The 15632-nt window shown below is 42.9% G+C and overlaps 2 protein-coding genes across 7 annotated transcripts in view; one reads left to right on the top strand and one right to left on the bottom strand.

Moving 5' to 3' along the window:
- Positions 1–15632, bottom strand: part of LOC105685017 (hemicentin-1) — a 131590-nt gene that overhangs the window by 99906 nt on the left and 16052 nt on the right. The gene's annotated exons all lie outside the window — the stretch shown is intronic.
- Positions 10168–15632, top strand: part of LOC112695047 — a 30750-nt gene continuing 25285 nt past the window's right edge. Inside the window, exon 1 of the mRNA XM_048656870.1 lies at positions 10168–10297. Coding sequence (XP_048512827.1) covers positions 10291–10297 — 7 coding nt within the window. The 5' untranslated portion in view covers positions 10168–10290. The remainder of the gene's footprint in view (positions 10298–15632) is intronic.

Here is a 15632-nt window from a genome sequence, read left to right as displayed (position 1 = left end):
GGAGATGGAAACCGTCGAAATACGCCGTTAAATCTTCGAACCGATTTGGTCAAACGATAAAAAAATCACGACGCGAAACTCACTCGAGACAGACGCGAACCGAGGAGATTTTGGTAGACTTTATGATATTTAGAATCACGGCGAAGATACCCCGCAGAGACGTGAAAGATTAACTCGCCTCTCTGTATACCGCGTGTCCCAGCGCTTACACTACAGCACGTCTGGTTGCCTGCCGTCGAGCTCCAGGTTTACTCTGTAACGGCAGTTCAAAGTAAGGTCCGAGAATAAACGTGGCGCTTTAGGGAAGCTGGAGCCTGACGGCAGGTAACCAGACCTACCCTGGTGTAAACGCTGGGACACGCGGCACATCTGAGTTATCGTGGAAACAACTGGAAATACGCGAAATGTTCCAGAGAATCTAGAGAAGAGTAAGGACGAAGAGTTCATAACCACTTTGGTCGGTTTTATTCGACGTACAGTATATCTGTAATATATACGTAGTTTAAACGTGGGAATTCGTGGCACGTTAATTACGTCGTGGAGTTTAAACGGAAACAATGCGATGAGAATTGCCGTTGTATCGAGTTCCTCTCAATAGGTCTTTGAAAGGCACCAAACGCAATCCCTTTTCCGATGACTTCGATATATGTACACATAACTACGGAAAAACGAGAGTTTTCCACAGATTGCTTGAAAATTAACTCGATCATTTTTATATCCAACTACAATTATTCGACATGATTTTGCGTTATTCATTACGGGACTTCCAAAGAGACAGTGATTATCGAAAAGAAAGGGATGGTAATTTCCATGCTTCGAAAGAAAAAAAAACAATAATTAATTTATCGTTTCCTAGTTTGTTTTCCGTCATCCCCCGATTCCCGCGTATACGAACAGAAGCTCGTAGTTACGCTGTTCCCGAAATTAAAAGTACGGGGGATGCTGAAACGCTGTTAACATCATGGCTTTGGTGTAGAAGTTTTCAACTTTTTATATACGCGACTTCATTAGCTAATTAAATCCCGGCTTCGTCTCTGACGTTTCTGCACCTTTCCCGTCTCTCTGTCTAAAAACTCAAAGACGCGCGACCGTAGCCCGACAGTTCTTCTTCGTCGGAGGTCATCAGCATTAGCCATCTCCGAGGACCAGCGGAGGGCCGAAAGTCCTCCGCTATTTTTATTTCGTCTCGTTCATTTTTTTCATTTTTTTTCTTCATTTCTTTATTTCTCTCACCTCCCTCTCTTTCGTTCGCTCTCCCCTTTCCATCGGATTCTATGGCTCTTGAACTCACGTGAAGGCAGTCTGATTACCAACCTCTCAGCGAACGAACAGATAAAACTCGGGCCAGTAGCTAGTGTCGCCTTTCTTGCAGAAACATTATACACGAGAGCAGAAAATAATGTAGAGATTCTACTTGCTTTGTTTTTTTTTTTCTTCCCCATCTCTAAAAAGTCTCGGTGAAATGAATGAATGTAAAAAGCGAAGAGAAAAAAGAAGAACAATTACTCCACTCCGTTTATACCGTGAAACGGAGCAGAGGTGCGACGTCCACGGTATAATATACCCCGCGCTCCGTGAATCATCGAACGATTGAATCGCAAGATCGGTACGTAGGAAGAGAAAAGTGGGTGCGAAAAGATAAGAGTAAAAGAGGTTGAAATATACGTCCGGCGGGTCTTTGCCGTTGGTATATCAGGTGGTAGAATGAGAAACAACCGCGCATTTCGAGGCCCTGAGAGCAGTTTGAAGGATCAGGTGCTCAGGGAGCCAGGGGCGCCGAGTAATATCGCATTATATCGAGAATACATATGTAATTTTCCTTTATCGCGTATCCGATTCTATCTTGATACGCGTACGTAGGTGGGGCGCGTGTATCATAGTTTCGAGGAAATATATCGACGACAAAATACACGTCGCGCCACGTTCGCGTACTTCTTTTATTCCCATTCTTTGGCTACGCTGCGGCGGGATACGCGTCTCCCCCGTATGTACACGTCAGGCATATCATTATATACGTGCGCGTGCACATATCCGTATATATATATATATATACACACAGGTATATAAAGCGGAACGGCGCGTTGGTACCGCCAATCTTACGCCCGAGGGCTCTTTCACTCCACTCAACCCTCCTCCTCCCCCCCTACGCTTCTTTCTTGAGTTTCGAGTCAAAAGAAAAATTATTCGTTACCGTTGAGTAAAAACTTTTTTAATATAAAACGGTTTCTCTAACAAACTTCTTTTCTCTTTCATTTTTGACGGGAAATTTTTCATTGTTTGTTTTTTTTTTCCATTTTTCCATTTTCTCTTTTCTTTTTTCTTCATTTTCAAATCCCGAATCTTCGGGTCCAGATTTCGCGCCTCACGTGCGATCGCGAGACTCGATCCGCGGAATATTTTTCCACCGCCATTTTTTTTTCGCCACGATAGGGAGATCTGATTCGAATCTAGTTTTGCCGTTCGGTCGTAGTAGAGGTTTATCGAATGTTTTTTTGTTTTTTTTTCGTTTTTCACTCGTCCGTACGGGGACGTTGAATCGTTTTGTGTTTCGTCGAATTCACAAAAACTAGTTATGAACCAAACGACTCTGTAATAGACAATATGTGACGCTGATCCCATACGCTGCCGCCGCCGCCGCCGCCGCTGCAACGGATTGTCGAGGTAGGTAACTCCGGTAATCTAATCTTTGCAAATACGTCGAGAGGAAATGAACGTCATAATTACATGGAAATGGCGTCGTGATGCATTTATTAGAGAATCAGGTCAGAAGAAAGGTATATGTACATACATACGGTGTAGTTGACGTGTAGTTCAACCGTTCGCCGAGTCGTTCGTTCGCTCATTCGTTCATTCGTTCATTACAAGCAATGTATATGCACGCGCATTGTTATCGGGCACACCTGGAAGAACGGAGTGAACGACTGACTATTCAAATTAGTCAATTTCACTCGCTAAATTTCCCCCCAAAATTATTTGCAGATTCACCGTTACGTTCCAATCAAAAAAAAAAAAAAAAAAATACCCTAAAAATCGACGAAATATACTTTCTCTACTAATTTCTCAAAGCGATACTCGATAATGAATATATATATATATATATATCGTTATTGCGGAGTACGGAAACTACTTCCGCACACGCGCGTCATTTGCATATAGATATGATCGATCAAATCACTCGGCGAAACGCGCCGCCCTCAAAGCAGTGTCTGTACGATATATAATGTACTATAACCAAAGTCCAGAGGGGGTTGATTGACTCTAGATACAATACGACTCGCCTATGTTCGGCCAAACCGGTGTATGCGCGTCTCTTTGGTGTACACGGCGGTGACTCCGTTCCTCCCATTTATTCACCTGAGGGGTAGCTCGCGGTATAGCTGCTGCAGGATTTTCCTGCGGTTACACATACGTGTACAACACGTACACCGTGTTGTACGCCTTGCTACGTATACGTGCGGTGTACCTATGTATCGTCGTACACAAATAGAAATAGATATGAGTGAACGTTCGAAAGGTTTTCTCTTCATAAATATACGGTATAATATACATATACATATATGTACGTATAGTTTATTCGCGCACAAACCGATAGTAGTTACACGCGTGTGTGTGTGTGTACGCGTGTGTGTGTATTCCATGCGTGAATCTCTATGTACAGCTGCATACGTACGAATGCCTATATATTTACGTACATACATCTGGGAAAGGATATGGCTTTGGGAATTGGCGGAAAATAACACATAAAAGGTACGACTCAGCAAACAAGAATGCAAAACCCACCGTGCCCGGGGGTATGGAAGGTCGTTTGAAATATCCACTCTTTTCTTCTCTCTGTATATCTAACATGTCTCTAGATATTTCCCGTATACGTGTGCCGCCCCAACCCCACCCCCCATCTTTTTAACCATCTCTCACCCCACATCGCTTATAATCTTCTACGAATCTTTTTCTAGTCGTTCGCCTCTCCGTACCGGTATGTATGGAATATACAATATTTCTTGCGTACGAAGTAGAATATGCTAAAATAAAATCCGATCACCTTGAAACGATAATTATGCAACTCGATCAACGGGAAATAATCAAAATCGACAAATTTTCGTAGCTTATATGGAAAAATTTTCTACGTACGTACATGGCCATGTATAATATAGTCATTAAACTATTGTATATTATATATAACGCATTTCGAACTACAGAACTGTTCGTCGTCATGTGAAGGGTTTGCAAAGGGGTGAATTCCGTGTGTGTATTTATAGAATATCCACGTATATGTATTTATATAGGTGGGTGAAGTCTCCATAGACCGTCAATTAATTATTAACACGTTAAAGTTACGGCATCTGAAGCGAGTTGAAGATGAGGAGGACGAGTTGGCGTGAGGGGGAGGGGGAGGGGGCCCGGGGGTTGGAAATTGCAAGAAATATACGGAGAGTTTTGCGGGCCGGGGGAGCGAGGGTTGAGCTTCAGTTTGTAAGATGGCTCAAACTTTACCCTGCAAGCGTAACGTTCCGAGTATATACGTATACGTGTATATACTTTCTCATCTAAGTCTGACTGTAACCGGCTTCTATTTGTTTTACTCATCCCTATCTACGTCGTGATTCAAACAGTGAGGCGGCAACGCGCCCCCCCCTCCCCCCCAAGTTTCGAACCAAATTGATAATGCGAACGTTTGTAGATACGCTAACAAGTTTGCCTTATGCGAACCTTATATCATATGGGAGCGAAGGGGTTCGTTTTCACTAAATTATATCGTTACACGGAATACTTGATACGTCGTAGGACTGAATTTCATAGAATTTATACACTTCGTACTTCCGACGCGACGCTTGTGTGGATGTACATCAGTAGGTACACGTGGGGTGCTTCGAACGAGGTTCGTACGATTTTCGTATAAAAATTTCTTTAAATTTCATCACGCAATATACGCAAAGAAAAAGAGGAGAATTGTATAATCCCACGGTATACCGAGAATTTTCAAAGTGGTTCGACGATTTAAAGGACTCGTCAAGGATCGGCGAGTGATTTAACGGGTGATTTACGACTTTTGAGACACGCCCAGGAATAAACGGATCCTACTCAACCCGCGGGAACCTGCGGGAGATGGTGCGGTCGTCGTCATCGTTGGTTTTGCCCGGGATTTAATCTGGGGCTGAAACTTGAAACGGATATTCGTGCGAACTACGAACAAAAAAATAAAAGAAAGGAACATAGTCGAACGAAAATTAATGAAAAATATAATAATCTCATGCCGATATCCAGCATTCCACCTCTCGATTGAAAATCGTGAATAACGAAGGACGCGCGGTTTTAGTGCACTGCTTCCCTTCTGATTTTTGTTTCATTCCTTCGAACTGGAAAGAATTAAAAGCTGACTCTTTCTCCGTCTCCGTCGTTCCGTTCGACTACGATTTATTTCGGAGTCTCTGAAATACCGAAGGATAAGTCCCGAATCTCTTTTTTCCCCCGAGGGAATCTTACGGTTAAGATTACATCAGCAACGCCTGCCGCCCATTTCCTTCCAATTAAGCTCTGCCAACTGAAGAGAGAAATTCAAGCTACCAAACACGAAACATCCAACCACCGAATCACCCCAAATTCAACCACCGTCGTCGCCACCGCTCTTGTATCCCTGATGAGGATTTCATTTCGGTTTTATTTTTTTTTCCCGTTTTGTTCAACGATATTCAACATGCTCGGGGCTATTTTGACGACCGACAGACCATCGCGACGCGGAGTGCCCGTAGAGGTCCGGAGGTACGAGGTATCATTTGCGAGGCTGTAGAACGGATCCTATATCCAACGGAATCTCCTGACGCACTTCAACGGTCGACAACAACGGAGTATACACGGTATTCGGGCTAAAGACACCCCTACCGAGTCGAGCGCGATAAATCCACCCCATCGGATCCGCTGGACCGAATCACTTCGGCGCGAAATTCGCTGATAATAATTTTCTAGAACTCGGAAGTTTTTCGTATTTGTTTGTTTGTTTTTTTTGTTTTTTTTCTGTTCTGTTCTGTTCGTTCTATCGAATTTCGACACGCGTCAATCGCTGTTATCGTCGCGAATTTTGACGGTGGCGCCGACCGGGGTTATCCGCGGATTTTCTAACGCCTGAAATACTGGGGGGGAAAAATGATAGCGAGGCGTCTAGTCGGGCAGGCTTCCATAGCTATTTCCGTATCGCTAATATTGGCGCTATGCCACGGCCACGACATAGCTGCCGGTGCTACTCTCTAACGTTGCTATTATCGCCGGTTGTGGCATCCCCTTGGTTACGAGCGGGTGGGGTCCAACGTCTATGTCATCGCTCGACAAAGCCGAGCCTCGGCACCGGTGCTTCCCGTAATACTAACCCCGTTTCAATACGATCTATAACCGATTACATAAGTCAATATTTCGTCGCATAACTTATGCCCCGCGTATATCTATAAAAATACACGTGACGAGACCCCGGGCCGACCGAACGAACGGAATACGCGATGTGTAATGTCGCGATTCGCGTTGCGAAATAAAATCCGGAAGGGAAGAGGAAAATAATGACTTCCGGGTATTTACAGATTTTTCATAAATGTAGAAAATAACGCTGCCCAGGCGATGACGATTATTATCGGAGTTTTCTTCGGGATGTTACGGAACATTAGATTATATAATTATTACACCACTAGGTATTCTTAACAGCCTTTCGCATTACGAGGTTGACGTGTATAGCGACGTTCTACGTACGTACGTATACACCGAGCTCAATAAGCTTAAATACGCTTGCATTATTATTACTAACGATCTTTCGAATTATCGACTATCCCTACGTAGAGCTCAAGTATTTATAATCGTGGTAGACCGCCACGTGTATATAATACACCGGGGGTAGTAAACTCCCGGCGAAAGCGGGGACACTGTACATACTTAATAATTTATTATCAACCGTCGCTGTTTGAGCCCACGATGCTTCGCCGTACTCTCTGAGTGAGTGTAAAACAATTTCTGATATTTTTATAGATTCCAAGCAGAAAACTGTGCGCGCTACTATAACATGATTTATCAAGCTGATCGCATACCATATCTTTTCAGAGCGACGATATACGCGAGGCGAGTGATTGCTTCTTCGTGAATATCACTTTTTTTTTGTTTTACTCCGAATTAGAAAAAATACGATCGATGCATCGGTTCGATTATACTTGACGTTATACGCGACTGAGAGGAATTTCAATCTATATAATATACACAGTGTGCAATAATATAGTATACAGCCGGTATGCATACTTTCCGATGTATCTGGTAAGAAACTTTTGAAACTTTAGTCTACCTATTCTGTATCGCGCTAACGGTTGTTTATATTTTCTAAAAATACCTACGGACGAATTCAGATTTTGCACCGAAACAACCTTGTTCCATTTTATTCCGGGGGAATAAAACTTATCAACAGAGTTGGTCGATTTTCTTCAACAAAATGGAATCGCTGCCATGCGTTACACATTTTATGTCTGAAATTACACGTAATTCATCCTTCCCTTTTTTCGAGGATGACAAAAAGAGCGAAATATCTTATTTTTGGGATAGAGGAAAGAACCGGGCGCCGCTTCGCGTTCTATATATCTCAAACACATACGTGGTTAAAAGAGGTGAAAGAGTAGTGAGTTGAATTGATTCGATAGCTGAAACGGGGTGTGCTTTTACAGGACGAGCCGGGCGACCGTTGCCGAGGGGCGGGGGGTGTCTACGTGTCATGGCGGAGGCAAAAAGGGACCTGAATGTGAAATATATGCAACATTCATCCCTTCCAGGGTGCAGGGGTGGGTACTCGTGCGAGTTATATAGCCAGTAGCCTCATCCTCGATAAGAGCTCTCATTTATTACTGTATCGGATTTTATGGAGTGCCATCCCCCGCTCTACCTCTTTCTTTTTCTTTTTATTTTTCTATTTTTTTTTTTTTTTTTTTTGTCATCTTCCTACACCCTTCTCGTGACCTAAACGAATATATTTTATTCTACTTCGTCGCCTTCCGGTCTTTACACGCGCATCGATCGTGCGACGCACGCGTCCAAAAGTAATTAGAAAAGATAAAAGAAAAGAAAAAGTGTCGAGCGCGATTCTTATTTTCCCGTGAAAATCGTCAACCGGCAAATATCTCCGCTAAAATGATCGTTGTCGATGAGATTTTCTGACGTACATCGGCAATCGTGTTTCCGCATTATGAAATTACAGACAGTTTGTACGTCACTATCGAATCAGTTGCGCGCGGGTCCCTGTAATATCGAGAATGGTTATACGGTAGTTTCGAATGTGAATATTCCGGGTTGACGAAGAGCCTAAGCTTACAAGGGACGACAGTTCGCGCTGGCATACAGATCTGTTCAATTAACGTGAAAGCATCCCCAGCGCTACGCTTATTACGAATGATTACCATTAACAGTCTATAATTAATCCGTCAGCCGCACGTAAACGCGTGTTACTACTTACGCATTATATCGTGCGTATCGTATACATTGTTAGTTACACACCGTCTATATGCCTTCTCTTTGTACCCGTATAATCAACTTTGATATTTGATCATCCCGAACGTAATTGGTTCTCCAAAATCTTCGAATTTCACGTCCGATTGCGAAGCAGAAATATTACTTTTTTATCCAAATATGCCTCTGCTTAAATTTCATGATTTTTGTCAACGATACCGTCGATATGTTTTTTTCCTCTTTACTTTCACGCCTATTTCCATTCGTGATCGATTTGCCGTTCTTACAACAGTCGATTCCCGCATCCCAACGGACGTTCTTTTTTCACCTCTCATCGTAACAGGGTAAAATAATAAGTGTCCCAGGTCGCTGCAGGAGCGAAAGAAACAGCAGCGGCAGCAGCAGTAGCAACAGCAGCAGCAGTGGTAGACGTGCGTTAAACCAAGCGCAATCGAAAGCTCTTGGCTGTAATAGCTTTTGGCGCGCATTTCATAACGTTGACTTCTGGTAAACATTGGCTATTAGCCAACGTCGGTGCAGGAGGTCATCGCGTTATGGCAGAGCGCACCCGCTCTCGTCGGGCTATCGACTCCGTCTTCGTACGATAGTAATCGGGTAATTACGTTACGTCGATTTACTCAAATTTCACGGTGAAATTCCGCCCGTGTGTAACGAGCACCCCTTTGTCCGATAAACGTTTCAAAAATAAGAATACAATTTTCCCAAAACTCCCAGCGTTGAAACGACGTTTTTCGTAAATCAAATCGTCGCGCGTCGGCCGGATAGAAATGGTAACTGCGTCGCGTCGGTGTAAACAAAGTCAAGAAGGTGAAACGGACGTCGCGTCGGTCTCTGGCAGGACTTTACCGATGGAATGGAACTTTCTTAGACTATAATCGGCTGGATAACAAAACCGTCTTCCATCCACTCAGCCAGTTCCTCGACGGACACGGGTGGGAACGGAACCACGCGTCGTAGAACACAGAGAGCGGTGAGTCGAGTGTTAGTTTTGTATATACAGACATCGGACTGCGCCCACATGCAACCTGCACGTGGGAACCCTACCTACGTTCCGCACCTTGCTTCTAGTCCTTCATCGCATCACTCGGTATTCACTATCTCATTATCTTCCTTTATGTATATATCTCTCTCTCGCTCTCTCTCTTTCTCCCTCTTCATCTCTCTCTCTCGCGCTCGCGTTTTTTCCCTTCGTCTCGTCTTCGTCGTCCGCATTGTTCCGTCCTCCTTCCTCGACTCTGTATTCGCGTTTCAATTAGAACCTACACTCCGTATACACAGAGGATAGCAAGACGGGTTTATACGTAGCCATAGCTAACTATACGTCTACCCGATGACGATAGACGTCCTTCGTGAATGATACGGACTACCCAGACTTTAGTTCTTTGGAACAAAGGAGATCGCTCACTATTCTATATCCTTCGATTCTGTTCTATTCTCCACCGTTGGGCATCAAATTCAATCCGAAGTTGAACGACCCTTGAAAGATTTCAGCGAATACTCCGAATCCTGTATTCCCGCACTTTTAATATTCGATACAAAACCCAGCGATCGATCGGTAAAATACATTTTTACGCGAGATCCCCCGTGTCATTGAAGTTGTCAATTCAACGTTTCAGATTTTTAAGCCCACCAATCGGCCGATTTCATTCTCCTGGTTTAATTTTCGGTGAACTTGAGACGGGAAGTAGAAGCTAAACGCGGACCATTAAAAGCTGAAAAATAATGAGAATTCATCTGGCCATAATAACGAGGAAGCTGCAGCGGTAGCAGCAGAAATGAATCCCCTCAATGGCAGAAGTGCTCGGAGATTGAATGGAAGGTAATGTTGGTACAAGAGGTATAGAAAATATCTGGAGCATTCTACGCCGATATAATCGAAGTTGTTTATGAACGTCGGGTGAACTGCCGTTAGAGTTCTGAACTGGTTCCCAAGAAGCGGTACACCGTCGTCGATAGTCGGAAAATAGAATAGACTTAAAATAGGGGGGAGGAATAAGAGGGATGAAAATACAGTGCAAAGTGCAGCATGGTTAAAAGCCATTTCGTTATGTTACCATCATTCCTCGGTAAGGGACCTTTTCTAGCGGGGCTAAATCGGCGGATAAATTCCGTTTATGTGGCACTTGAAGCTTGATTCGTTGCCAGCTACCAGCCGGCTAAAAGCTCGCGATCAACGAAAGCTCCCTTCCCTCCTACTGTTACTTCTACTTCTGCTTCTGCAGGATCTGTTTTGCCAAATTGGGCTCGGTATGTTTTAATCAATTAACGAGACCCTGACGCAATTCACCGTGAAGCTTTTCTGATTCGACTAATAAACTTTGTAATCCGCCGCCCGCCGGGGTGGATACCCCTCCTCGTTATCGTCAAGTATTTTAACTACCTTCAATACTTATACGAAGGATATAAATAAACCGTGCAAATTGCACAATTAATTCACGCGATTTGATAAACGGAGTGCACGTAGTCCGTACGATGATCGTATAAGGTATTGTTTCTTTCTCGCTGCGCTGTATCCGAACAGCGTTGATAGGGAATTACAGAAATGTAAGCGAACCGTTGCCAATGGGTTTTTTTTACCCTTTTTGAAAAATATCATTCGCTCGCCGGACGCGAAGCGCGCGCGATTCATATTTGATTTTTGCCGTACGTGAAACAAATCCGGGAAATCGAATCCATCCGCAGACTCTGTGCGTTCGAAAACTAGACGAACGAATGGAAGACTGGAAAATCTATTTTCCGCTTTTTCGTTCTTAACAAGCTCTGTACAACCGGCAGCTAATCCTTCCACCATTTTACGGAGAATTCAATTCCGATGTCCGCTGCGGGAGTTCTGCTCACGCTATACCTATACATATACTGCAGCGGAGTCGAGTGGCTGAATAAAAGGTGAAGAAAAGTTGTAGCCGTGTAATAGAGTTACCGCCGGAAAAGTTGGTATGCATCCGAATCTCAAAAACCCAAATCAACCTCAACGTATCTTCTTCTGTTTCCTCGTCTCCGTCCCTCCCCACGTTCGCATGGAGGAACAGTTTTCTTTAGTCTCACTTCAATACTTGTCTTCGCGGAGAAACTATTCCGATGCAGCCAGCCATCCCTCCGCGGATATATCTCATATGCAAAATACGTTCCTTTACGGTTAGTAAACGCACATCCCATCGTAACCCCCCCCCCCCCCCCCCCCACTGAAGAGAGACCCTTCTTGTTCAGTGTTCTAGTTACGCGTCATAAATTTAACGCGTTAAACTTTTAGTATATACCACGGTGCTCAACGCGTTTTATTATAGTTCATGGTTGCATCTTAGTTATTCGGGTCTTCCACAATCGAGATAAGATTTTCATCCGGCGATTCGTTTCGCATCGACGAAAAATCTGATGTTTCGATATTTCCAATTTCTATCTCGATACGTGCACCGCGTTTTTGTCTCTCTCTGTGTATCCCTATAAATATCACGCATCTTGTTTGACGCACCATTTCGCCGGATAGTCGTTGGTGTATATAATTTTCGGAACTTGGAACAATTTTTTAGGATTCAATCCTCTGTTTCCTTTTTTTTTCTTCATCTTATACCTCACGTGTATATGGAGGAGCGATTCGACCGCAGTTTCCGGAACGATATTTCTTTCAAATGGTACGAAAAGAACGTCGTACAGTTATACGTACTATAAAATTTTGTCGATTCGTATAAATATGTAATCCATACACATACCTAACCATAGGGGTTCCGAAAGATTCGATGAAATTTTTCCATCGTTCTTTCCCACGTGATTAGAGGTAAAAAAAAAAAAAAACGAAAAAACGGAAGTCTATGTCAAGAAAATTTGAGCATAGATCAGTTTTCGTCTTTATTCGTTGAAAATTTTCATCGTTTCCACACGGAGTTCGGAGGAGAGGAGAGTAGGCGCAACTTTTACCCGTCGTATTACTTCACAAAGCGAATACTTTTTTTTTTTTGTATTTTTTGTTTGCATCGTGTAAAAAAATGCATCGATTGTTTTCGAACAGGCGCGGTGTAAAATTAAAGTTCTCGTGTGTCCCGTACGCGAATTTTTATGTACCCACGCACGTGTACACCCCATCGTTGCGCTTATCTACACGTCAAACCTGATCAAAGCATCGAACGAAATTTTTAATAGCATTTTATTAACGAAAAATCTATTGCCACCGCTGTCTACTGCACCGGACACACGCACGTCTCCACTCGTATTGTAAATGTGCTCGGGTGTGTGTATATGTGCGTTATATACGATCGAAATAGGGACGGTTTGAAGTCGAACCTACAGTGAAAATGGATCGAATGAGTATCCACAGTTTATGGCTACAGTCGGTTAGAAATTTGTTTTAACTTTTCGAAAAATCAGCCGTTGGCTCTATTTTTCGCGTACATGATATCCAAAAAAATTCGCCGGAAGACTGAAAAACCAGTTTTTCTACAACATATTTGTTAATGTACACGAACGTAATATCCATTTTTGATCGAGGGCAACGAAAAAGAGAAAAAAACAAAACAAAAAAAGAAAAAAGAGGAAAAAAATCGCCGGGTTCGCGAAAACCCGACTTCAGGGACCTGCTGTAGCGGACCTAAATTTATTTTATTGATACAGAGGAATAATAGCTGAACGAATTTGACGTTTCAGTGGATATTTCGCCACATCGATCCGCGTCTCTCGCGCGTGCTGTACTCAACGGTTTATCCGGGCGTATCATACAGCCGCACAAATTGTTATTTTTTTCTTTTTGTCTTTTTTCCTCTCGTTGTTTTGTGTTATTTTATTTATTAGTTTTTTGCTTTTGTTATTATTGTTTTTTTTTTTTTTGTTTCGATACCAAGGAACGTTCTCGATAACCCCGTCGGTTCGACGTTAAATTTCACGGTAGCTCGCGAACAAAATTATTCCCAACATCCGAACCCAGGTGTGCACCACCTCTCGTATGCTCCCGCGCTGGGTGTGGTACAGCCAATGAACGATATATTCAATAGAACGTACATAAAAACGCTTCATATACGCGTGTATCTACAACTCAAATCGTAACTCGATTTTGTATACAAAACGTGAACTGGAACTCACTCTATAACTGTATTTTCGATGAATAGATTTCACGTCGTCAATAGAATTTCGAAACGGCGCGTGAAGTGCACTAAAAATATATATAGCCAACCGATCGTGCCCCCGAGTTTGGTTTTAACACCCCCTGCCCCGCCCCCCCCCCCCCCGGAACACGTATGTCGATTCTTTCGCCGATAAAATTTACAACACTTCAAAATTCTTCTCTGCCTCGCTTTGCTGTTTCTCTTATCTAGTCCTACGTAGAGAGAAAACTTCGTATTTCTGACGAGCTACACGTGGGTACGTACGTTCCTTCGAAATCTCGATGTTTCCTTGGAAAAGGGACAAATTTTCATTTGGGCCCTTTGTCAAGGGCGGCGGAGGTTGTACGTATGCAATATTACAGCGGGTCAAAGGAAGGTGCGTAAATCCGCGGTTTGAGCCCGACAATCAATTTCCGTTGCGGGTAAAATTATGGGATATGTGCAAACAAGGAGATATCTGGTATACACGGGAATAATACAGGCATACAACCAGGTAGGGTCGATCGTTGCGGTGTTGCTGGCGTATTATTCGTTGGTACGGAACTGATTGCTTTTGAATTTACAATTACCAGGGAAAACGAAACACACGTGGCTACGTATCTAACACACACATATAGGTATATAAACCCGCCTATAGAATCGAAGCATCGGGTCCCCCCGTGTCACGTTCGCTCCTCCGTTGCTTTCGGGACGTTGCTAAAAGTTTCGATTTACAGACCCATTATTATGCGTACAATACAACGCGAAATTGTCAGCCCCCGATCCGTTCGTGGTAACCCGCAAAGTTTTGTTTCTCACGTAACACGTATCCCACTGTACTACCGTGCAACGGATTTAGGCGTACACGTTACAAGTATCGCGAAACGTCGAGGATACTTGAAGAGAAGAAAAGCGACGAACAAAGTATAACGACACACCGATGTGTGTTGTATAATATCAGTAATTCCCAACCTCTTGCGAACGAAGGGTCCGCTGCAACGATAATGAACGTCAAAAATTATATTCATTCTCAGCAAGTACGTCATTCTCAGACACTCGATTGAAAATTTCACGGATGACGTACTTGCTCGGAATGAAAATAATTCATCGTCATCCGTTTTTCCGTTAGTCTTGCTAATTATGATTCTTATTATTCTTGTATTTGTTCATTATTTGATTTTTTTTTTTTTTCTCGTGGGTATTCATTATTTATGGATATTTTTGCTTTTAACGTCGGGTGGGTTCCGTTCGAGCTTTCGCGGAGCTTCGAGGAAACGGAAGAAAAATAAAAGAAGGGAGAGAAAAAAAAAAGGCGATCCTTTAATTGATGGAGTGGTCTTTCTGGAGCATCGAGCGACTCCAACTGCGGACACGAAAAATTGCTCTGCCGGCTTAATACACCCGGAGTGAAGGTTAATTACCGTATAAGAAGGTGGGCCAATTTACGAGAGGTAACTAAATTGGAAAGCGTAGATTCCCTCGGTTCACGAAGCTTTTATCTTTTTTGATCAAACGTCGTATAACTTATCGTTATTATACTACCAGCAGCTACTTGCCCACCTCCGACCTACCACTAACTTTTACCTTTATTGCACCAAACCTCGCTATCCACCCTCACAAACCCATACTTCCCTCCCTGATCGATCCAACCACTATAGTTTCTTCAAGGATCCTTTTCTCGTTTTTCTATTTTTTTTTCTTTTTTTTTTTTTCTTACCCACAAATTCTGGACAACCTTTCGGTTATACGACTACAATTATTTATCCATTATCTCAACATCTCCTCATACCTGGAACCGAAGTTTTCTTCTTTTTCTTGATCGTTTCATTTTTTTTTTTTTTTTTCTTCGCTAGAAATTTGATCTCACAATAAAACTAACGACATTTAATCTACCTTTATTTCCGCACTCGTAACCTTTCAAATATCTGAATATTAGGTAAGGAAACTTTTCTATTGTGAAAAAGTATTTGCCCATCGAATGAATAGTTGAATCTTGAATACGTCGGTAAATTTAAAAAGAAAAAGTAAAAATTTATCGGCATGACTTATTTCAGCCGCTGTATAACGAACACATCAATTCATCGT

The sequence above is a fragment of the Athalia rosae genome, chromosome 6 (assembly GCF_917208135.1).
Source record: "Athalia rosae chromosome 6, iyAthRosa1.1, whole genome shotgun sequence".
Lineage (NCBI taxonomy): Eukaryota > Metazoa > Arthropoda > Insecta > Hymenoptera > Athaliidae > Athalia > Athalia rosae.
The sequence above is the reverse complement of the archived record's forward strand: the minus strand, read 5'-3'. Positions and strand labels throughout refer to the sequence as shown.